Below are 25,674 nucleotides of genomic sequence, written 5' to 3'. Positions count from 1 at the left end.
AAAAAATTTGATTCATTAACATTTCAGCAAGTTAAAACATAAACCAAGTAAAAGCTAATAAGGTGTGAATACGTGAGTATCTTCAAAGATACACTCCTTATGGCAAAACATTTTCATGTGAGAGTGATGGGCTGGTCTACATCCACTGCATATCCCCCTGCTACAAGAGTCATTAAAACAACAATACTCACATGATCGTTTGTTAAATAACTTTTCATTTCATCATGCCAATATTGGAAATTATAGTGAAGATTTGATATGGACAAATGTTTGATGCCATTTAAGATGACTAACAATTTGCAGCAAATGGACAACAGTCAACTTGGCGAACGGGTGAATGAGTGAATTGAACACATCTACTGGATCTAGTCTTACCACCAGCATCTGTGAGGGTGTACAATGGGGGAAGACCATCTTCTGGGATTAAGCACTTGTTCCTGGCATTATCACTTCCTCTTAGCCTTCTCGTCTTGGGAGAGGATTGTCCTCCTTGAAACAACACAACAAGTTTCAAAGACAGAGAATACCAATACTAGCCCTATGATTTATAACAAATTATATTTGGATTACACTGGATGGGAAGCTCCGCCTACGGAAAAAAACAAAAAAACTTCAATGTGGTCATAATTGATTTTCAAAAGGGGGATTAATCCCAACTACACTCCCCAACCAATTTCCTACATCCCCACCCTCCATCCATTGTTTTATTCTAACCTCCAATCCATTTCTATATCCATGATGTCCCATCCTTTCCTATATTACCCACCTCCCATCCTTTCTTGCATCACTCACCTCCCATCCTTTCCTGTATTACCCACCTCCCATCCATTCTTACATCATCCACCTCCCATCCTTTCCTATATTACCCACCTCGCATCCATTCTTACATCACTCACCTCCCATCCTTTCCTATATTACCCACCTCGCATCCATTCTTACATCACTCACCTCCCATCCTTTCCTGTATTACCCACCTCCCATCCATTCTTACATCACCCACCTCCCATCCTTTCCTATATTACCCACCTCGCATCCATTCTTACATCACTCACCTCCCATCCTTTCCTGTACTACCCACCTCCCATCCATTCTTACATCACCCACCTCCCATCCTTTCCTATATTACCCACCTCGCATCCATTCTTACATCACTCACCTCCCATCCTTTCCTATATTACCCACCTTGCATCCATTCTTACATCACTCACCTCCCATCCTTTCCTATATTACCCACCTTGCATCCATTCTTACATCACTCACCTCCCATCCATTCCCATATCGCCCACTTCCAATCCTTTGTTATATCGACCAGCTCCCATCCTTTGTTATATTGCCCACTTCCCATCCATTGCTATATCGCCCACCTAACATGTATTCCAATATCCCCCACCTCCCACCCAATCCTATATCCCAGTGTCTATTCTACGACACGAGATTGCATGATTTGCGCTAATAATGATCAAATCGCACCTCATGAAAACAACAGAGCATGAACTGTCGTGCATAGTAATTTGCTCCCTAACTACATTTAAAAAAACATACGAAAAAAGCTTTATATTGACAAGGAAAGACTTTTTAAATCAGAGTCAAGTTCAAGTGACAACATGTAAATATAACAGAGTAACCTCAGTTGGTTAAAACCACTATCGGCACTGGGGAAACTAAATTCCATTCATATCAGTATGAAAATAGATAACATTTTTCGATGAAGTTATGATTTGATTCATGAATTAATTGACAACTTTAGACTCTAAAAACTCTAAACATAGTGCTTGTGTGCAGCACTTGCAAAACACAGTTTCGTCAATCTTGTTTAGAACATCAGTTCATTTTAGCTTCGTTTTCAAAATCAGACAATATTATCACCTGAAGTTGCCGATGACAAATATATACGAAATTCTTATTTACAACAGTTTGTGGTAATTTGGCATGAATAATGCCACCCAAAAGAATGAAAATAACTGACTTTTTTGCACAAAATACCACTGAGAAAGCAACAGTGTCCGCCATGTCTCCCCAGACTGATGCGTCTGTTAAGGAGACGTGTGAATCGAAAGGCGAGCAAAACCCCGAGACTGACCCCGGTCCCTCCGACTCTTAAAAAAACCCTAACCAAGTGTTTTTCAGAAAAAAATTGTTGCAAGAATGGCCATGGCTCTCTAAAAATGAGCTTGGTGCTATGATATGTGACTATTGTAGCCAAAATAAACTGAGCAATAGTTTCACTGGTGGTGGTGGTTGCAATAACTTTCGTACATCCACACTATTTTGAAAGACGGTAATACAGGTATCCTCCCCCCTCCCATTTATACATCCTACAACTCCCATCCTTTCCTATATCCCTCATTTCACATCCATTGGTATATCGCTCACCGCCCATTCATTCCTATATCCCCCGCTTGCCATCATTTCAAATTCAACCACTTCCCATCCTTTGCTATATCACCCACCTCCCATCCATATATCCATTTCTATATCCCTCACCTCCCATCTATTCTAACATCACCCACCTCCCATCCATTCTTACATCACCCACCTCCCATCCATTCTTACATCATCCACCTTCCATCCATTCCAATATCCCCTACCTCCAATCCATTGTTATAACTTATATTGGCCACCTCCCATCCATTCCTACATCTCCTATCTCCCTTCCATTCCTATATCCATCAGTTACCATCCATTCTTACATCACCCACTTCCCATCCATTGTTTCATCACCCCTTTCATCAATTCTTACATGACCCATCTCCCATCCATTCCTATATCCAGCACCTCCCATCCATTCCTATATCCAGCACCTCCCATCCATTTTCACATCAACCACCTCCCATCCATTCTTACATCAACTATCTCCCATCCATTCCTACATCCACCACGTCCCATCCTTTCCTATATCCCCTACCTCCCATTCCAATTTCAGAATGTGACAACCAGACAATAATTTATATATTCCCACTTCACTACAAAAAAACAAAAAAAAAATATATGACACATTTTGATAATTGTTACCTTGTGCCTTTTCTACCTTCTTCTGAAGTCGTCCCGTGCGACGAGGGGGGAGCCGAGCCTCACTGGACCCATCTAGCTCTGTCAAATCTCCACCCGGACGAATCCCATCTGAGAACATTACTTGTTTGGGCTCCGTTCTCCTCTGGCTCCCTACATAAGCAGTGGAAGAACCATTGGTCCAGAGCTAGAGCCACAGGCAACATGCAAGTCACTATCTATCTAGCTACAAGGCCACACCAACATCCAACACAAATCATAGAAAACACAAAGTAAAAAGGAACAATGAAGCCATTCAAACTACAGAAAACAGGATAAACAGCACTTCAAATACTTTCAAGATACTAAATGCAATAAACAAGTAAAAATGGTAGTTGAGAAATCCGAAAACTGTATTAATAATGTGTGGTGAGAAAGAGAGTGAAACCGGTGCAACTGAATAAACAGAAAGAACGATGGATGGAAGCTGAATGTAGGGGTGATTTGAGAGCTGGGTACATGACACAGGTTTGTCAGACACACTCTGACACATCCTGACACACCACAGTGGGCTGCTTGTTGGAGAAGAGCTACACAGACAGGAAGTAATGAGCAACACACCCAAACACTGTTGCAACACCAACGTTCAAAGTAAACAAAATAAAGAACATCCACCATTACACTTATCAATAGTCATTGCATTTATTGAAACTTGGCTTAATGTTCTATTACCATAAACAAACAATTCAACATCTGAGGATAAATCTGTTGAGTTGAGACTGAAGGCACCCACCATGGCTACAACTCACCCTCTCGTTTAAGGACGCCCACCGGTACCAAAACAGTGGGCAGGGGGGCACGTGCATTAGCCTGTTGCTGAGGTGGAATGGTAGAGCAGTATTCGCTGGGGTTATTGGGGTTGGGGCTCCGGCGAGACGAACCACCGGTCGGCGACCAATCAGCTGGGAACACCAAGCAGAAAGCAGGATGAGCCAGCCGCCACACGTGATCACATGATGACAGCAAGCCAATCACATGCAAGCATTTGGAGCAACCACCAATCCAATAAAGGCACAAGTTTGACAATGGTCTCATATTATTTTCAGAAGCCAACCATGATCAACTTCATTGTCTGTTCAACAATGAAACCCCAATTTCCAGTTTTAAATAACAGAACCTCACCCCAAAGAGGAGCTTCTTCCTCTTCCTTCTTTGAAGTTTTATGTAATTTTAGAGAACAAATATTATTTTACACTTATTCTGACTCATACTATTTGCTTCTCTCTCCTCTGCTCCAAGACATGTCAGAAATGCCTTGTTATGTTCCACATAGACAGTAAAAACATCTCATCCAAACACACCCCTCCATTGCTCATGTGCACATGTGCTCATCTCCCACATGATGAGCCACATGGCAAAAAATGTACACATGGCAAAAAATAGTAGTAGTGACCAGGGATGCCTGGAGGGATTCTTTAGGGTATGATTCAGGATAAGTATAAAATCATTTTTTTAAGAAAAAAAAATGTATTTTATTCTTAATCCTGACTCACACTATTAGTTTGAATCGGTCGGAAGTAGCCACCCACGCTAAATTTGAATTCATGTTCATAACTCCCAAGATAATCCTCCAGAATCTTCAAGAAAAGTGATACAAACATCCTTTTGCAACAAAGGAAATCTTAAAGAGTTTTGTGGATTAGACTTGCATGTCAATACGAATCTTTGTAATCTTAGGATGATCCACATGTTAAGAATAGGTTGTAAATTTATGGAATCATGTCACTTATGCTCTGAATTACTCAGTTAAATGGGGGCACTGACTCTCAGTCATGGATCAGTAAACTCACTTCCACAATTCTACATGAATTTGGGTAATGTCATTTGTTCTGAAAGGTAAGGACCAAACTCATGAATGCCAGTGTTATGTTGTTGGGAAAACCCTGAGATAAAGGTTGTCCACGCCAGTATCCAACATCCATGATGGATGAAATGGAAAACCTGACATCCAGCACAAACACATTTGTTCATCTACACGGGTGTGTATTTATGAATATCCTCTTAAACTTTCTTCTTCCTAGTGTCATTCTTTGCAGATAAACACGAAGAGCTCTGACCGAGCAAAGCGATATGTCTCCTGCACTGGTTTCACACTTCTGTCGGAGATGGAGCATGCAATGTTTGTCATGTTGCCTTGGTAAGCTGATTTTTTGTGAGCCTTCTGTGTCCTCCTAAGACCACAAAATGTCCACAAAGTGATCTGCCTCAAGAACGACTTATCAATTGAATTCTCGGGAGTTCATAGTCTGAATGGACTTGATCAACTTGATCTTTGCTGTGTTCTACAACTTCATTATTCATATACAACTATTCACATCAAAGGTGGTTGGTAATTACCTTGACATATTAGAGGCTTCTGAGATTGTGTGATGCTCTGAGGCTATGTGAAGGTCTAAGGCTGTGTACAGGTCTAAGGCTACATGCAGCCTTTCTGATAAATGCTCATGATCGCTAATGAAAGAGTAGATGGTTGTATGAATGTTGACAGCTGATCTACCTCATGGAGGCCTGCATGGAGGGAGACTCTTAAGTCTTATGAAAATCCCTAAAACACATCACATTTTTCTTCTTTTACTGGTGAGAGGTTTGTCCAGCAAGGTCACCAATGGCTGCATGGAGGCCTGGGACACATTATAGGTTAGTGCACGTCTTCCATTGGAGAAGGGTTCATGTATCCAGTGGTGACTGTTGCCACTGGCTTCATGAAAGACGTCTTTTTCTAGTCATCTTCAATTTCACCCATTTCTGAAGTACTAGTGATCTCGTGACGACAATTTCCGTTTGTCACCAGTATGTGTCATAGTGAGTCCTATGGGCCTTGCACCAATGATAGAGTCTTGTGACAACAAGGCTCATAATGACTGAAAAATATTTATATCAACAGACTGAAGAATAAAATTCCTGTACAATGTGTAGGAACAAACTCAAAGTCCCCCAAATGCTGTATAATCTTTTCTGCCAGTGAGAATGACTACAATAACAACCTTGACATTTCCCTCTTTTTTGTCCATCTACTTTCACTGCACGACAAAGAAAAAATGTGCAAACTCATTATACAGACAAGAGCACAAAAACTATCATCTAAGCTGCAATGTGTAAGGACACATGTTGAAACAAGTTCTGTGTGAATCTCTTATCAAAAACACAAAAACTGTCTCTAATTAATCACCACTTTGAAAAAAAACAAACCACAAAACCATATCAAAGATAATCCAAGCCAAAATTTCTGAAAAGTCTACTAATTTTTATGGGATAGCTTGGATACAAAACAGATATTTTCCCCAACCATTCCACAGAGGGAAACTACAGAGTGATATGTCACCAGCAAGTCATGGAGGGAGCCAGTGCAGTGGGGGGTAAGATGTTTTCACTGTTCTTGAGGAACATGACACAGAACATTTCCACCATGTCTCAGATTTAAGGAGAGAGAAGCAATAAGTCATGACAAGGAAAAATAATGAGAATGAAACGATATTTTTGGCAAATTTCCTTATTTTATGTCAAAATAAGACCAGACAAGTTTGACACAAGAAATAAATTTGAATAATTTGATTGTTATAGGGCTGACACACACCAACACTGGATTAGGCACTGACACATGCGAGAAAGCTGAAGATGCAGTGGTCTAGGAACATGCTCACTAAATGTCAATCAAAGAAGAGAGACAGGTGGTCTGACTGCCCCGCCCACATTATCTGCATGTGACTGACAGAGGTGGATTATGAGATGAGAGGCCTTCTCCAGGTTTATCAGGAAGCTTGAACAATGAGTATCCATCAAGAGGATGGCAGTAGTGAGAGTGTTGTGTGTCAAGAGAAGCATTAGTCAAGAGTATTGTGAAACACTCTTGAGGATAAATGCTGTAATAAAGTTTCCTTCTTCATCCTCCTCTTCCCAGCCAGTCACCATCTTGCCATGACCTGTCCTGGTGGTCTCTTGTCTGTCAGTCTTGGTGGTCCCTGATCTGTCTGTATGTCCTGGTGGTCCTTGGTCTGTTGGCCTGTCCCTGGTCAGTTTTTCCTGGTAGTCCTTGGGTCTGTCAGTCTATACTGGTGGCCAATGGTCTGTTGCGTCTCCTGGTGGTCTGTTGGGTCTTGGTGGTTCCTAGTCTGTCGGTCTCAGTGGTTCCTGGTAAGCCTGTCCTTGTGGTTCCTAGTCTGTCTGCCTATCCTTGTCTGTCCTGGTGGTCCTAGTCTATCTGTCCTGCTGGGCCTGGTCTGTCTATCTGTCATGGCAGCCCTTGGTTTGTCTGTCTGTCCTGGTGGTCAAATGGTCTGTCTGGCCAAGTGATCTTGACCTGTCTGTCGTGATGGTCCTTGGTCTGTCTGTCCTAGTGGTCCCTGGTCTACCTTGGTGGTCCATCCGTCTCTACTATATCCCGGTCTGTCTGTCTGTCTGTCTGTCTGTCTGTCTGTCCTGTAGTTCCATGTCTGTCTGTCATTTCCGTCTATCTGTCCTATATCCCGGTCTGTCTGTTCCTGGTTTATCTGTCCTGACCTGTCTGTCTATCCTGGTGACCCCTGGTCTGTCTGTTGCTTTAGTGTGTCTCACCTGACTGGAGAAGCTGATGACACTGTTGACACACCCGAGCCTCCTTCAAGTCCATGTAGGCCAGGGCACTCTTCTGGCTGCAGCATGTTGAACAGAAGACCTGAAGAACAGAAGATATCTTCATAAAGTCACACTTCAATAGGTGAAAAAGACCCACAACTTAATTCTTAAGAATTGTTTGATCAGCATTTGAAAAGTTGGTGAATCAAAAATGAAATTAGAATGGCATCTGAATCTTTACTTCTATCCTCTAACCTCAGTTTTGGTCCTTGTGCTACACAATTTTAACTTCATCGCTAGATATGCTTCAACAGTTGAGACCTATTTTCGAATCCATCACACAGAAGCGAGCAAACCACCTGAAGAAACAAGGTTGCACAACTGACTGTAACTTGTGGCTTCACAACGATTTGGTCTTAGATAAGAAAAGTCAATACACTGATTTTTCTGATAAGACCAAAATACATCTTAATATCACTCTTACAAAATCATTGAGAATTTTCATCATGACTCATCCTGAGTGTATATGGATCACAACTTCTTCCTTATTTTATAATACAACCTTTCTGCGTTGGTTCTTGCCTCTTCTTCAATCACTTGAAATGTCTTGTTATACAATAAAGAAGTTGTCACACATGTACTCGTCTCATATATTCACCAACATCTGAATATCTGAATACGTCTCAAGAATCTCATAAGACTTATCAAGACTAAATCTAGTTTCACATTGTTGTCTATAAAAATGTAATTTTCTGAACAAAATTGATGTTTTATACTTATCCTGACTCATGCTTAACTGCTTATCTCCTCTTCCTGGCAAAGGTAGTGGAACACCTGAAATCCCTTGAAGTTCCCTCCTAAAAGACGCAGACATAAAATTCATACTCACCCAAGTATTACCTCCCTTTCCCGCCACATGGTCAGCTGACCGCCGTGATACTTCACTCTCTCCTATAATCGCCCGACACAAGAATATGAGAATTCAGGTTGTCTGAGAGGGGCGGTTGGGAGGGCTTTCACCATGAGTCAGGATAAGTATAAAATATCAATTTTATTCAGAAAATTACGTATTTTTCCATATTCTGACTCATGCTTATTTGCTTACTGAATCTGACCAATAACATCCTGTCGAACTTGTCTTCCATAAAAGGCTTTGTTGACTGGTACGTGACGATACCAGCTATAGTTAGCGTCCTGTTAGTTTCTGATGCAACTAAATGCGACTATTATCTTCATAATGAATACAAGGTCATAATCGCTTATGCTAGTCTGTTCAAGACGTGCGCATAGACTTTCCACCAAAATACTCTGCAGAGCGTCAGGAGACAAGTGGTCCAAACTGATGAATGCCAGTGACATTTTCCGTGGCTATGCGTCGCAGGTAATGGTTGGCGAACACTGTGTTTGACTTCCAAAAATAGCCATCCATAATAGTAGATAGTGAACAATTCCCATGTAGCGCAAGTGTAAAGGCCAAGGCTCTGACTTCATGTGGGTTAGAAGCTTGCGGTGGGTCTAATCATGCTGCATTATATGCTCTCAGTATAACAGTTCTAATCTACACTGAGATAGTGTTGCGGGATACTTCCGTGGGTGTCTCAGTGGATATAGGGATAAAAAGGCGCTTGAACCGTTGTCTTCTTGACTTGGTATGTGCAATGTATATTTCAATGCTCTGACTGGACATAATGATAAATCTTGTGTATCGTGAGGTTGTAAGATTGAAGACAAAGCCGGTATACGGAACTGTCTATCTGGTTGACCTGGTAGTTGATTCTTTGCTATAAAATCCCATCTTAGACCCAAATGAGCTGTTTCTTGGCGACTTGTATCAAACTTCCTTCGATGAAAGTCTAGAGAATGAATTTCTGACATTCTTGCAGCTGTAGCCAGGGCAAGTAAAAAAAGTCTTTTGAGTTAACACTTCAATTGAAGTCCAATCAAGTGGTTCATATGCATCACTTGTGAGATGTTGGAGTACAATATTTAGGTCCCATGCTGGAGCTCTAAATCTGTATTGTTGATCTTCGAACTTGAACGAACATAGTAAGTCAAGAAGCACTGGTACTTCCGTCAACTAGGTCCCTGTTCTCATGGTGACGACTGAGCTGAGAGCTGCTAAGTATGTAGATAATGTAGAACCTTTCAGACCCTTAGAATGGTGTAATTACCATAAATAATCTGCTATTTGAGGATGAGTTGCCTTGTTCACCGAAAATCCCTTTTTCCCTTGTATGTCTCAAACTGTTTCCACTTGTCATCATAAAGTGTGCGAGAGGATTTCCGTAAGGCTAAGTTGACTGCTTTCTCAGCTCTCGCCGAATATCCTCTGCATTTCAAACGAGTCTTAATATGGTCCATACGTGAAGACAAAATACCGATGGTTGGCCGTGCATTTGGTTTGTGTGCGTACGCGTTTAGTCCTTCCCATGGAATGCTGAGAGTGTTTGTTGTCCAGGCTAAGGGATCTGGTACTGGCTACACAAAGGTTGTTATGTTTGTTAAATCTTGTTGCAAATAGGTCTATTTGCGGTGATCCAAATGCTTGACTGATTAGTTGAAACACTTTCCGATGCAGCATCCGTTCTGTTGGAGATGGACGAAGGGGACGAGATAGGACATCTGCCATGACGTTGTATGCTCCTGGTATGTGACATGCTTTTACTTGAAGATTCAGACTGTCGACTAAGTTGAACCGTTGAAACGTTAGGTGTAGTAGAGATAGTGATCTTGTTGACCTTAGTTTGTTTATGTAAAAAGATACTGCTGACTTGTCCTTATGGATCATTAGTAACTTGTCTCTCAATGCTGTCGACCAGTGGTGGATGGAATGAATGACCATTTTCATTTCCAGCTGGCTGATGTGAAGAGCCTGTTCCTCTTCGTTCCAGATTCCTCCTGCTACCTCGTTTCCTAGATGAACTCCCCATCCTTGTAGAGATGCGTCTACATAGAGGTGGTTGTTGAAAACCAGCTCTAACATATAGGTTCCTTCACAGACATTCGATCAGCAAGTCCACCACATCAGAAAAGGCTTCAGACTGTCTGGGAGTGGAATCTGTCCTCTGTTGTTGAGATGAACATTCAAGAATCGTTGTAAGGGATGCAACTGCAGTCTTCCTCTTCTGGTCATATCTTGCACTGACATCAGGAGGCCTAGTAGACACTGCCATTGTCAAAGTGTTAGCGGAGAGAGTAGAGCTTGCATTATCATATCTTGAATCCTGACCCTCCGGTTCCCCGGAACTACAATCTGATTCAACGTAGTGACGAAACAAATCCTGAGGAATTTGATATCTTGTTGAGGTTCCAGTTTCGATTTTAGGTGATTTGCTAACCATCCCAGTTGTGTTAGTAGCCTGATTGTGAAGTCTAATTGTAGTCTCAGTTGACTGAGGTGTAGATAATTGACTATGGGTTTAGTTATCCGTGTAAATAGCCATGGGACCAAAGATATTCCCAATGGTAGGACTGTCCATTGGTAATGCTGGCCGTTGAAAAGGATTAGATTCTCAAGTCATTCAAGCTGAGTTAGTAGCCTGATAGTGAAGTCCAACTGTAGACTGAGTTGACTTCTCTCATGATGAGCTTGTATGTCATGAAGATGCGTCATTCTTCGTCTTCAGATCATCAACCCTGAATGTGTTGACATTCAAAGTAAGTCTATTTATAACTGGCTGGCTGTCCGATCAGAAACTGCCCTTCATTGCTGCAAGCCTCCTGATAGGCAACATTGAGTCTGCTGTAGAAGATCTCTATGCCATCTGAACAATCAAATGACACTGTAGACTGCTAAAGTAGTGTGAAAACGACATCTTTCCATCGTTGAATGACTACAGGTCAAATGTAGATGACTTCCTAACACTGGAAAAATAACATCACATTCTGCACAGGGCACTGTCTCTTGAGGACCAATCAGATTGTAGATGTAACGTCACTAGCTTTCTTTACAGGGCGTTGTCTCTCGGGGACCAATCAGATTGTAGATGTGACGTCACCAGTGTAGCAGATAACTGATCATCATGAAATCTTGTTCAAATGGTGATACCCTTGCTAGCTTTTAGGCTTGTCCGTAACCATACTATTTGGCGAACACGTAGTCTGTGCTACAGACCCTGAAGTATAAATATCCAAGAAAGCTCATGCAAGTCTAGAAAATGTGGGAAATCTAGATTTCCATAGCTTCAGGGTCTGTACCAATCTGCTGAATTCATACCCAGTATATGGCTAGTAATTATCAGTTGATCTGTAGCTGTCACTGGTGTTTAGTATAAATTCATGGGGAGACTCCCCCACAGCTCCCCATGGTCCCACACTTGGCTAAGACCTCCTGCCCTGTCCTCTCACAGCGAGGCAACATGTGTCGGGTTTTATCCAAGATTCCTGATCCTCCTTCCTGAGCGAGTCCCTCGACTCACAATGTCTTCGGTAGACTAACAACTACTCTCTGAAATGAACATATTTTAGTGGGAAAAGGTAAGAGTTAAAAAATTAAGAATAACATAATAAAATGGAGACTGAGACTTTCTTCACTTTCAGAAGCTAAGGGAATCTAGACTTGCCACTTGCATGGGCTTTCTTGGATATATTTGCTTCAGGATTTGTACAATAGACTGTTGTTTATCTCAGTTGTTTTGTGCCTTCAGTTCCACAGGACTGGTACAAATCGATGGCAGTCTTTTCAAAGGGTTTTACAAGACAGCACAATGTACTGTCCATATGAGTGACCTCATGTGAACATTTTCTACATACTATGTGTGTTGAACATTTCCTGTTAACTGTTACTTGTAAAAAATTTCAAAGACATGGCTCTGTCTTACTACTTCCAATGAACAGTTTTTGCCTGTTCCATGTGATTTCAGTCAAACTGCCGTATATAATGCAGACAGAATATTTTGATTTGACGAAAAAATTATATTTGATATCTTTGTTGAGTTTTGGATACATCCAGTTTTCCAGCCACAGCATTAGTCTCAAGAGATGCTAGTTTAACCCTGAGCTATGTGGTTGTGATGCTTGATACTTCCCCTGAGCTGCCCACACCACACTGAGAGGAAGTGCGGGTCGTGCTGGGTAGAGTGATGTTGGGGGCAATAAATAGGCCTGTCACATACACCTTCAGTGGCATGTCAGTAATGGGTGATGAGAATCTTTGCACGTGTTGAGAAATTCCAAGAAATTATCGCTCTGCAGATTTGTTTAGTCTCTGAAAATGAAGAAAGTCTCAGGGCTCCATTTCATTATATTATTTTTTTTCACTATGAACGTTTTTTCAGAAAAATATGTTCATTTCAGAGACTACCTGTTAGTCTAGCGAACACGTGTCTAGATGAATAAAGCGTGCAAAAAGAAATTTCCACCCTCTGAAGCTGATTTTAGACAAACTGTCTTCCAGGTACATGACATATTCATCGTCGACTTGTCTGTTTGGGTTACGGCTACAACGGCACCACAGCAGAACGGCACCTAAATTGTTTGGTGAAAACGGCACCATCTATAAAACATTGTTATGTTGACTTTATTGTTTTATTTCATTTTACATCAAGTAATCAGCAATCAAGGTGTCAATGGACTTGATCATCATGACTTCTCTAACTTCTTGAGCAATCATCCTTGTTACCTCTTCAATCTTGTTGAGGGAGTAGATTCAGTCCCGCAGTAGTTGAGACGAGGTGTTCAGACATAAACTGCTGATCTTTCTTCTGAGCAGGATTGCTGAATTTGAGATGAGAGTCTAAATCGAGCCCGTCCCAATGTCCTCTATCTTGTAAGATCGTTGCAGACTTGAATGCCGTAGATAACTTTCTCAGAACTCGTAGATTCTGGAAACGTGAATGCACGTCTTCCTTCTTCATCCTATATGTGTTGGGTTAGTTGGAATCCTTGGATGATGACACTAAGTCCAGACCATTCATGATACACGATGTGAATTTTGAGTCCAAAAATAAGGCTTCCGTCGGTGACAAATCACGATGGTGTCTAACTTCATTCTTCTTAGAGTAAGATGAATTCATAGATCATTGACGATCACAACTGTGTGAGTCTAAGTCGGAAGGGGAGGATGAAGACTGAAGGAGACACAAGTGCACTCACCCGAGTATAACTACTTGTGCGAGTGCACTCACTCGGCATGGGTATATCCTTTTCTGTGCTGCGAGATCTGACCTGGATCTTCTGGAGTGCGTGCGTACACCTCTTCTTCATCATCAGACGTGAGTGCAGACCTAGATGAATGCTCTCGCAGATTCGCAGACGACATCGTTGATGAGTGCAGTCGTCTTTCCTCTTCCAACCATCGCTCCGTAAGATTCATCATCTGCGCTGTGAATTGTTGCATCAAAGTGCCTGCAACGAATGCATGCGGTGCAAGCATTGATGACTGTGTTGAAGAGCTGTCTACGATGCCCGAGGTTTAAGCCGACATGCGACTCCGTATGATAACGGAGACTCGTCAAAACATTGACGTTCTTCCCCGAATGACTACTTCATCAAACAGGGATGATTCTGCAATGATCTTACAGGCGAAGACTTCGACTTGATGACTTAGATTTCTTGGTCTGTGACGGCCCTGCCTGCTCTTCTGAGTCTTGGCAGGGCACTCGCCCGACCCTGGACACAACCTCGGAGATACGGCTGACAAATTAATACAATATTTACAACGAGTATGAGCAGAACACAAAGGTTTACACGCCGGCAAGTAAATGCGGGTCAACCGCCAACAGCCGTAACCTGCACTGAAAACAAACTAAGTCTCAGTTGATGAAATACATGTTAGTAAAAGGCACAATAATCACAAATTTGTATAATAATAATATATATATCAATCAAAAACCGAATACAACACAAATTTAGTTAGAAAAAGACTTATCGCCTTATACAGGACCTCGGGTGCCTTCAGCCGTCCTCGTCAGGTGATATGGGGGAGAGTGAAGTATCGCGGCGGTCAGCTGACCATGTGCATGCAAGGGAGGTAACACATGGGTCAGTGTGAAGGGAACTTCAAGGGATTTCAGGTGTTCCACTACCCTCGCCAGGAAGAGGAGATAAACAATGAAGCATGAGTCAGGATATGGAAAAATTATACCATGATCACACAACTTGACTAAGTGACAAGAAAACAAAGTCATCAATATCCCCTACATTGGCAAAATACTCTTCATGAATACATCTACCAGTTATGACAATGTCAAAAGTTTTGGCAAAGTGGAAGGAGATTATTGAAAATACTCCATTCAGAATTCCAAAATTACCAAAGGCACCAGTACACCATCAGACCAATCTACATGCTAAATTTGGTGAGGAAATATTGAAAGGTTTTACAGTTCTGCTCCGGTAATGAACACTATCACCAACTTCAAAGTCAAACTTGTTGCCATGGAAATGGAAAATATACTTCATTAAGAATTCCAAAACAACCAAACTGCACCAGTACACCACCAGACCAGTCAATGCGCAAGCTCTGAGGATGAAATATTGAACAGCTTTAAAGTTCTCCGCAGGAAAAGAGCACACCCACCAAATTCAGTCAAAGTCAAACTTTGGAACGTTGCTATGGAAACATAAAAAATATTTTATTCAGAATTCCAAAACTACCAAAAGGCACCAGTACACCACCAGATCTATCTACGTGCCAAGTTTGGTGAAAAAATAGTGAACGGTTTTAAGTTCTGCTTCAGAAAGGAGAAATGTGCACAGACACACACAGGGAATAAAAATGAGTCAACTCTGGCCTGCCTCTGGACTCCATGACCTTACTGACCTTGCCACAGGCTCGACAGTGATGCCTCCTCTTGGTGAATGTGAATTTGGCCTGGCACTGCATACAGTTGGGTGCCTCATGGTCTGGCACCCAAGTGGGGGCCACCCGACCCAGGTTGGAGTGGATAATGGAGGGTGGGGGAGGTTCATTAGACATGGGTAGAGAACCCTCCTCATCTGTTACCCCAGATGCTTCTGTAAGCCCCTCATCACCTTCACTGTATTCTTCCCCTACTGCAAGCACAACATAAAATCACATTCTTCACGACTGACTTACAGACAGAAAAAAGGGAATCAGTTTGACAAGAATTTTATAAATTTCCATTACTTTTTATTTTATTAGTGGAAACTAATTAAATAATATCTCAAATTGACAGATTGTTAGCAAGAATATTATGATATTGCCATTGTTTCAGACTAAAATAGGCTTAATGTTGGCAAAGCTACAACACCCATTTGTTTGGAAAAATGCTCTATGTACCTGACTGCTCGGCTGTGTCCTCCTCGGGGATCTCATCCTGCATCATTCCAATGCCCCTTATCCGCCCACTTGTATCCGGGGACCGGTCACCAGCCATGGCAAGTTCTCCCCGAGGGGGCAAGTTCAAACTGGTGGGACGCCTTAGTTTGCCTGGTGGGGCGATCTGACCTGATCCTGGGCTCCAAGAGTGGGGTCGAGCTGGCATACCTAGAAATGCATGGGTACTATATCAATTGTATCCAACAACTTGTCCACATGGTGTACACTCTTGAAGCAACACCACTAAGATAAAAAATAAAGGTTGAGCTTAAGTAATTTACCACTGAAGAATGTGTCAAGGTATCAACACTTACCAGCTGGTACGTTGAGTCCTGGTTGGACAAGCTGCTCCTCACCACGCCTCATTATTGGCATGTCATCCATCGTCTCCCCAAGTCCAGTCAAGGTAGTGACCTCTCCAACCATCTCCTCTTCACTTGCTTCCCCTTCCATCATCCCATCTACAGGCTGGTCATTAGGCTGTCCTTGTTGGCTGAGCTGGTTATTGTGTTGCCCAACCAACATCCTGTCCATCCTCTGTCTTTGCTCCTGCTCTATCTGTTGACGGATTTCAAAGTTTGTCAGTTGTTTTTGTTCACTGGCAGGAGCAGGAGGAACCTCCCCCACTTCTCCTCCAGGCGGCTGTGGGAAACTACCTCCATACTGATTAACATAGCCAGGAGGTGGATCTATCGTCTCACTAGCAGACATGTCACCACTCTTGGAGGACTCTGCTAGCAAATGGCCTTCTGCCATTTCAGCTACATATTCAGAAGTTTCAGATACCTCATGAACAATATTATATGTAGAAGCCATATTGACTTTTGAAAGTCCTAACAAGCTATTAGGGCGATTCTTTTTAATGGAGGATGGATCTTTAGGTCTGGCTCCTATCCCAACAGTTGGAGGACTGCCCTGTTCACTGGGGCTGGAGTTGGCCTCCAAAGACCCACCAGCACAGCCATATCTTCCAGCATCACTTAAAGACGATTCTTCAGATGCTGAGTTCACACTTCCACAGGAACCTTCTTGTTTCCTTGAGTCAGGCGAAACATCCCTTGAATTGGACTGAAGAGTAGAAACAAGATCTGTAACTCTCATCTGATCTTGACCGCCAATCTGTGTCAACACATCAGAATCATTATACGCATTTTGCGACTGTTTACTATTCATTAATTCACAGACTTGAGTTTGGTTCTTTGACACATCTATCCCCTCTGAATGAGGAATCTGTGAAGGATCACTTGCCATGCCACCAGGGCCTGGTAGAAGAGAATATTGCACAATGCTCTTTTGATCATTCATGAAGTTTTCACTCCTCCCAATGTCAAGCACAATGTCTGGATTAACCTGTTTAGGTAAACCATGCTGGTTCTCTTGCTTACTGTCAGATGTGCCAAATGAGTCATTGAGATACTGATCAATTTCATTTTCATCAACATCACCACCAACACTGTCAAAGCCCACAGTTGATCCTCCTGTAGACTGGGAATGACCATGACCTAATTTTGTCCCATATACATTATCAGAAAACTGCATACCAGGTGATTTATCTGTTGACTTGGTGTTGGAATCCATCAGCACAGAGTCTGCCTGTTTTGTGGGAACTGACTCAAGTCTTGCATAGGGTGCAGAATGCTGATAGGGGTCATGAGGCTTAGACCCAATGGGTATTGAATTATGTTCATGGAAATTAGTTATAACATTAACTTCAGAATTTCCATGTCCATCAACAATAATGTCAGACTTTGGAAATGGTATGGAATCAAGTTCTCTCTCAGACCTGGGTGTCAAGGCATCAGTCTGCACTGCTGTCACCTGGGAAGCTACCAAGCCTTTTGTTGAGTTCTGGAAGTTATCATTAACAACTGAGCCATTATGTTTGGAATACACAGAACCACCAATATCATTATCACCATCAACCATGCCCTGATGAGAATTGTTCCAGTGTTCTTTCTCCGCCTCTCCTGAGGCTGTCAATGTCAAGATTGAGTTTGATTCAATAGACAGATCATTACTCTTGGACACTACATCAGTTTCCTTTTCAGACAAGCTAATCCTGTGCTGAAGACTATCCTGTTTGTCACCACTGCCATACTGAATGCTACCACCAAGGTCCAAGTCACCTCGGCCGAACTCCACATTGGCGACATTTCTCTTTAGATTTGCCAGATGAGTTGCATCAACGAAGTCGTGTTTTCTGTTACCCCCTGCATCATATGGAGTATCATAGTCGTACATGCTACCTTCCAAGCTTCCCTTCCCTGCCAGGCCATATCCCAGCTGCATACCTAGCGCAGACACAGGGACTTCTGCCAGAGACTCCCATGGCTTGTCTCGGTGGGACTCCAGATACTCAGAGTAGCCGCTCGGCCTCACTTCCTGGCCAGGGGTCAGAGAGTCTGCAGCCTTCTCTGCAACGCAACATACAACATGAGAAACTCTCACGAGGCATGCACTCAAGTATAATACTGACAACTCACTCCATGTTTACTTTATTTCAAACAAAACTTACCCAATCAGGACAGCATATGGTGGCTACATGTAACAAGACAAGTAGGGAAAAATCAAACAGGTTTTCCATATTTCCCTGAAATAGTTTAGGTATAGGACAAAGCAGGTGTTTTCTCCCATACTGAAGCATATAACTTGTCACCTGTCTCATGTGACACATGGACCAGGCAACATGTGACACATGGACCAGGCAACATGTGACACATGGACCAGGCAACATGTGACACATGGACCAGGCAACATGTGACACATGGACCAGGCAACATGTGACACATGGACCAGGCAACATGTGACACATGGACCAGGCAACATCACTGCTGATGATGAAGAAGCACCTGTTTCCTATGATCAAATGATCAAATATTCATACTTCAACATATACCATCGAAGACACCAACCTCAAAGTTACAGCTGACTTTAGGCCTTCTGTTTTAAGACATATCATACATACACAGGATAAATGCACAACATATTCTTTAAAATAGCAGTCAGTATCTCAGCCAAGCTGTGAAAACTATTGAAAAGTCATAGCAGTCATAGTACAAAGAAACAAAATCATTGTTGATGCCACAACAACTTACCATAGAAGAACAAATTTAGTTCCTTCCTTCGCCAAAAATCCATGGCTAGGTGAACTAGCAGTGGTGTGCAAGTTGTGTATGTGTGTGTGAGGGAACAGAGTGTTCTAGGGCACATGGCTGGCTGGCTGGCATTGTAAGCAGCTTGTGCTGCACGACATGGTCACATGCTGAGACAGCCTCAGACAGTGACACTTTATGACACTGGAGATACCTTGGTGTTTGTATTGATCTCAGCTACCAATCTCCTTCAGTCACACCAAGTCATTATCATGCACAAAATATCATAGGTTCTTGCATCAAGTGCTATTAAACAGTAACTAAGTAACACCTTGAAAAGTCAAAAGAGATTTTCAGAACAAGTCTAAGTCAAGTCTATGAAGAACAAGAAACCTTCACTTACGCTCATTAATGCGAGTTTATCCAATGGTGTTATCCATGTCTGTTTACAAATCACAAATCAGGTCTAAATTAAAGGTCCAGCATAATGAAGCTTGTGGCATTTGGACAGATTTACTGTCACAACAATGTAGGTATAGTACTGACAGATCAAGCATCACACAATCTTGGAATCTAAATACAACTGGGGGATCAAAACAACACAATTTCTGTTATGAGGAATACTGGGATAAAGGAACACTTATGCCATTTACCGTCACAAGTCTCTACCATCATGTGTCCCTACTATCATGTGCTTCCAACAATGTCTCTACCGTCACAAGTCTCTACCATCATGTGTCCCTACTATCATGTGCTTCCAACAATGTCTCTACCGTCACAAGTCTCTACCATCATGTATCCCTACTATCATGTGCTTCCAACAATGTCTCTACTGTCACAAGTCTCTACCATCATGTGTCTCTACTATCATGTGCTTTCAACAATGTCTCTACTGTCACAAGTCTCTACCATCATGTATCCCTACTATCATGTGCTTCCAACAGTGTCTCTACCATCACAAGTCTCTACCATCATGTATCCCTACTATCATGTGCTTCCAACAATGTCTCTACCATCACAAGTCTCTACCATCATGTGTCTCTACTATCATGTGCTTCCAACGATGTCTCTACTGTCACAAGTCTCTACCATCATGTGTCTCTACTATCATGTGCTTCCAACAATGTCTCTACCGTCACAAGTCTCTACCATCATGTGTCCCTACTATCATGTGCTTTCAACAATGTCTCTACTGTCACAAGTCTCTACCATCATGTATCCCTACTATCATGTGCTTCCAACAATGTCTCTACCGTCACAAGTCTCTACCATCATGTGTTCCTACTATCATGTGCTTCAAACATGTCTACCGTCACAAATCTCAACCATCATGTGTTTTTATCATCATGTCACTATTAAAAGCATCCATCACAATGTCTCTCTACCATAACGTGTCTCTACCATTCTGTGTCTCTATCATCATATGACAATCTATAACATTCATCATAATGTGTCTACTGCTGAGTGCCAATCTACAAGCAAGTCATCATCTATACCATCTACCATAACAGGTCTCTATCGCTGAGTGCCAATTGACAAACACTCTACATTCCATAAACTGTGTACGTTACCATGTGTCCACCACACCATCAACTGTGTAGTCATCATGTGCCCATCACACCATCAACTGTATAGTCATCATGTGCCCATCACACCATCAATTGTGTAGTCATCATGTGCCCATCACACCATCAAATGTGTAGTCATCATGTGCCCATCACACCATCAAATGTGTAGTCATCATGTACCCATCACACCATCAACTGCGTAGTTATCATGCACCCATCACACCATCAACTGTATAGTCATCATGCACCCATCACACCATCAACTGTGTAGTCATCATGCGCCCATCACAATCTATCAACTATGTAGTCATCATGCACCCATCACACCATCAAGTGTCTAATCATGTGCCTATCACACCATCAACTGAGTAGTCATCATGTGCCCATCACACCATCAACTGTGTAGTCATCATGCGCCCATCACACCATCAACTGTATAGTCATCATGCGCCCATCACACCATCAACTGTATAGTCATCATGTTCCCATCACACCATCAACTGTGTAGTCATCATGCGCCCATCACACCATCAACTGTATAGTCATCATGCGCCTATCACACCATCAACTGTGTAGTCATCATGTGCCCATCACACCATCAACTGTGTAGTCATCATGTGCCCATCACACCATCAAATGTGTAGTCATCATGCACCCATCACACCATTAACTGTGTAGTCATCATGTGCCCATCACACCATCAACTGCGTAGTCATCATGTGCCCATCACACCATCAACTGTGTAGTCATCATCTGCCCATCACACCATTAACTGTGTAGTCATCATGCGCCCATCACACCATCAACTGTATAGTCATCATGTGCCTATCACACCATCAACTGTGTAGTCATCATGTGCCCATCACACCATCAACTGTGTAGTCATCATGCGCCCATCACACCATTAACTGTGTAGTCATCATGTGCCCATCACACCATCAACTGTGTAGTCATCATGCACCCACCACACCATCAACTGTGTAGTCATCAAGTGCCCATCACACCATCAACTGTGTAGTCATCATGCACCCATCACACCATCAACTGCGTAGTCATCAAGTGCCCATCACACCATCAAATGTCTAGTCATCATGCACCCATCACACAATCAACTGTGTAGTCATCATGTGCCCACCACACCATCAACTGTGTAGTCATCATGTGCCCATCACACCATCAACTGTGTAGTCATCATGTGCCCACCACACCATCAACTGTGTAGTCATCATGTGCCCATCACACCATCAACTGCGTAGTCATCAAGTGCCCATCACACCATCAAATGTGTAGTCATCATGCACCCATCACACCATCAACTGCGTAGTCATCAAGTGTCCATCACAATCAATCAACTGCGTAGTCATCAAGTGCCCATCACACCATCAACTGCGTAGTCATCAAGTGCCCATCACACCATCAACTGCGTAGTCATCAAGTGCCCATCACAATCTATCAACTGCGTAGTCATCAAGTGCCCATCACACCATCAACTGCGTAGTCATCAAGTGCCCATCATACCATCAACTGCGTAGTCATCAAGTGCTCATCACACCATCAACTGCGTAGTCATCAAGTGCCCATCACAATCTATCAACTGCGTAGTCATCAAGTGCCCATCACACCATCAACTGCGTAGTCATCAAGTGCCCATCACAATCTATCAACTGTGTAGTCATCAAGTGCCCATCACAATCTATCAACTGCGTAGTCATCAAGTGCTCATCACACCATCAACTGCGTAGTCATCAAGTGCCCATCACACCATCAACTGCGTAGTCATCAAGTGCCCATCACACCATCAACTGTGTAGTCACTAAGTGCCCATCACACCATCAACTGAGTAGTCATCAAGTGCCCATCACAATCTATCAACTGCGTAGTCATCAAGTGCTCATCACACCATCAACTGCGTAGTCATCAAGTGCCCATCACACCATCAACTGCGTAGTCATCAAGTGCCCATCACACCATCAACTGTGTAGTCATTAAGTGCCCATCACACCATCAACTGCGTAGTCATCATGTGCCCACCACACCATCAACTGTGTAGTCATCAAGTGCCCATCACACCATCAACTGTGTAGTCATCATGTGCTCATCACAATCTATCAACTGCGTAGTCATCAAGTGCCCATCACACCATCAAATATGTAGTCATCATGCACCCATCACACCATCAACTGCGTAGTCATCAAGTGCCCAGCACAATCTATCAACTGCGCAGTCATCAAGTGCCCATCACACCATCAACTGCGTAGTCACCAAGTGCCCATCACAAATTATCAACTGCGTAGTCATCAAGTGCCCATCACAATCTCTCACCTACGTAGTCATCAAGTGCTCATCACAATCTATCAACTGTGTAGTCATCATGTGCCCATCACAATCTATCAACTGCGTAGTCATCATGTGCCCATCACACCATCAAATGTGTAGTCATCATGCAACCATCACACCATCAACTGCGTAGTCATCATGTGCCCATCACACCATCAACTGTGTACTCATCATGTGCCCACCACACCATCAACTGTGTAGTCATCATGTGCCCATCACACCATCGACTGTGTAGTCATCATGTGCCCATCACACCATCAACTGTGTACGTTACCATGTGTCCATCACACCATCAACTGTGTAGTCATCATGTGCCCACCACACCATCAACTGTGTAGTCATCATGTGCCCATCACACCATCAACTGCGTAGTCATCAAGTGCCCATCACACCATCAAATGTGTAGTCATCATGCACCCATCACACCATCAACTGCGTAGTCATCAAGTGCCCATCACAATCTATCAACTGCGTAGTCATCAAGTGCCCATCACACCATCAAGTGCGTAGTCATCAAGTGCCCATCACACCATCAACTGCGTAGTCATCAAGTGCCCATCACAATCTATCAACTGCGTAGTCATCAAGTGCCCATCACACCATCAACTGCGTAGTCATCAAGTGTCCATCACAATCAATCAACTGCGTAGTCATCAAGTGCCCATCACACCATCAACTGCGTAGTCATCAAGTGCCCATCACACCATCAACTGCGTAGTCATCAAGTGCCCATCATACCATCAACTGCGTAGTCATCAAGTGCTCATCACACCATCAACTGCGTAGTCATCAAGTGCCCATCACGCCATCAACTGCGTAGTCATCAAGTGCCCATCACACCATCAACTGTGTAGTCACTAAGTGCCCATCACACCATCAACTGAGTAGTCATCAAGTGCCCATCACAATCTATCAACTGCGTAGTCATCAAGTGCTCATCACACCATCAACTGCGTAGTCATCAAGTGCCCATCACACCATCAACTGCGTAGTCATCAAGTGCCCATCACACCATCAACTGCGTAGTCATCAAGTGCCCATCACACCATCAACTGTGTAGTCATTAAGTGCCCATCACACCATCAACTGAGTAGTCATCATGTGCCTACCACACCATCAACTGTGTAGTCATCAAGTGCCCATCACACCATCAACTGTGTAGTCATCATGTGCTCATCACAATCTATCAACTGCGTAGTCATCAAGTGCCCATCACACCATCAAATATGTAGTCATCATGCACCCATCACACCATCAACTGCGTAGTCATCAAGTGCCCAGCACAATCTATCAACTGCGTAGTCATCAAGTGCCCATCACACCATCAACTGCGTAGTCACCAAGTGCCCATCACAAATTATCAACTGCGTAGTCATCAAGTGCCCATCACAATCTCTCACCTACGTAGTCATCAAGTGCTCATCACAATCTATCAACTGTGTAGTCATCATGTGCCCATCACAATCAATCAACTGCGTAGTCATCATGTGCCCATCACACCATCAAATGTGTAGTCATCATGCAACCATCACACCATCAACTGCGTAGTCATCATGTGCCCATCACACCATCAACTGTGTACTCATCATGTGCCCACCACACCATCGACTGTGTAGTCATCATGTGCCCATCACACCATCGACTGTGTAGTCATCATGTGCCCATCACACCATCAACTGTGTACGTTACCATGTGTCCATCACACCATCAACTGTGTAGTCATCATGTGCCCACCACACCATCAACTGTGTAGTCATCATGTGCCCATCACACCATCAACTGCGTAGTCATCAAGTGCCCATCACACCATCAAATGTGTAGTCATCATGCACCCATCACACCATCAACTGCGTAGTCATCAAGTGCCCATCACAATCTATCAACTGCGTAGTCATCAAGTGCCCATCACACCATCAACTGTGTAGTCATCAAGTGCCCATCACACCATCAACTGAGTAGTCATCAAGTGCCCATCACAATCTATCAACTGCGTAGTCATCAAGTGCTCATCACACCATCAACTGCGTAGTCATCAAGTGCCCATCACACCATCAACTGCGTAGTCATCAAGTGCCCATCACACCATCAACTGTGTAGTCATTAAGTGCCCATCACACCATCAACTGCGTAGTCATCATGTGCCCACCACACCATCAACTGTGTAGTCATCAAGTGCCCATCACACCATCAACTGTGTAGTCATCATGTGCTCATCACAATCTATCAACTGCGTAGTCATCAAGTGCCCATCACACCATCAAATATGTAGTCATCATGCACCCATCACACCATCAACTGCGTAGTCATCAAGTGCCCAGCACAATCTATCAACTGCGTAGTCATCAAGTGCCCATCACACCATCAACTGCGTAGTCACCAAGTGCCCATCACAAATTATCAACTGCGTAGTCATCAAGTGCCCATCACAATCTCTCACCTACGTAGTCATCAAGTGCTCATCACAATCTATCAACTGTGTAGTCATCATGTGCCCATCACAATCAATCAACTGCGTAGTCATCATGTGCCCATCACACCATCAAATGTGTAGTCATCATGCAACCATCACACCATCAACTGCGTAGTCATCATGTGCCCATCACACCATCAACTGTGTACTCATCATGTGCCCACCACACCATCGACTGTGTAGTCATCATGTGCCCATCACACCATCGACTGTGTAGTCATCATGTGCCCATCACACCATCAACTGTGTACGTTACCATGTGTCCATCACACCATCAACTGTGTAGTCATCATGTGCCCACCACACCATCAACTGTGTAGTCATCATGTG

General features: G+C 43.1%; 1 protein-coding gene across 2 annotated transcripts in view; it reads right to left on the bottom strand.

Annotated features, from left to right (window-relative positions):
* The window catches only part of LOC137290629 (zinc finger FYVE domain-containing protein 16-like), a 71,683-nt gene that overhangs the window by 20,430 nt on the left and 25,579 nt on the right, over positions 1-25,674 (bottom strand). Inside the window, exons 3-9 of one of the 2 annotated variants that reach the window (XM_067821695.1) lie at positions 16,192-18,291; positions 15,839-16,045; positions 15,359-15,591; positions 7,600-7,699; positions 3,798-3,950; positions 3,013-3,162; positions 376-489 (exon numbers count right to left, since the gene is read on the bottom strand). In XM_067821695.1, the coding sequence (XP_067677796.1) occupies positions 376-489; positions 3,013-3,162; positions 3,798-3,950; positions 7,600-7,699; positions 15,359-15,591; positions 15,839-16,045; positions 16,192-18,291 (3,057 nt within the window). The remainder of the gene's footprint in view (positions 1-375; positions 490-3,012; positions 3,163-3,797; positions 3,951-7,599; positions 7,700-15,358; positions 15,592-15,838; positions 16,046-16,191; positions 18,292-25,674) is intronic. The other variant, XM_067821696.1, reaches the window with a different exon arrangement.

This window comes from Haliotis asinina, chromosome 7 (assembly GCF_037392515.1).
Source record: "Haliotis asinina isolate JCU_RB_2024 chromosome 7, JCU_Hal_asi_v2, whole genome shotgun sequence".
NCBI lineage: Eukaryota > Metazoa > Mollusca > Gastropoda > Lepetellida > Haliotidae > Haliotis > Haliotis asinina.
Note: the sequence above shows the minus strand (reverse complement) of the source record. Positions and strands in the feature narration are given on the sequence as shown.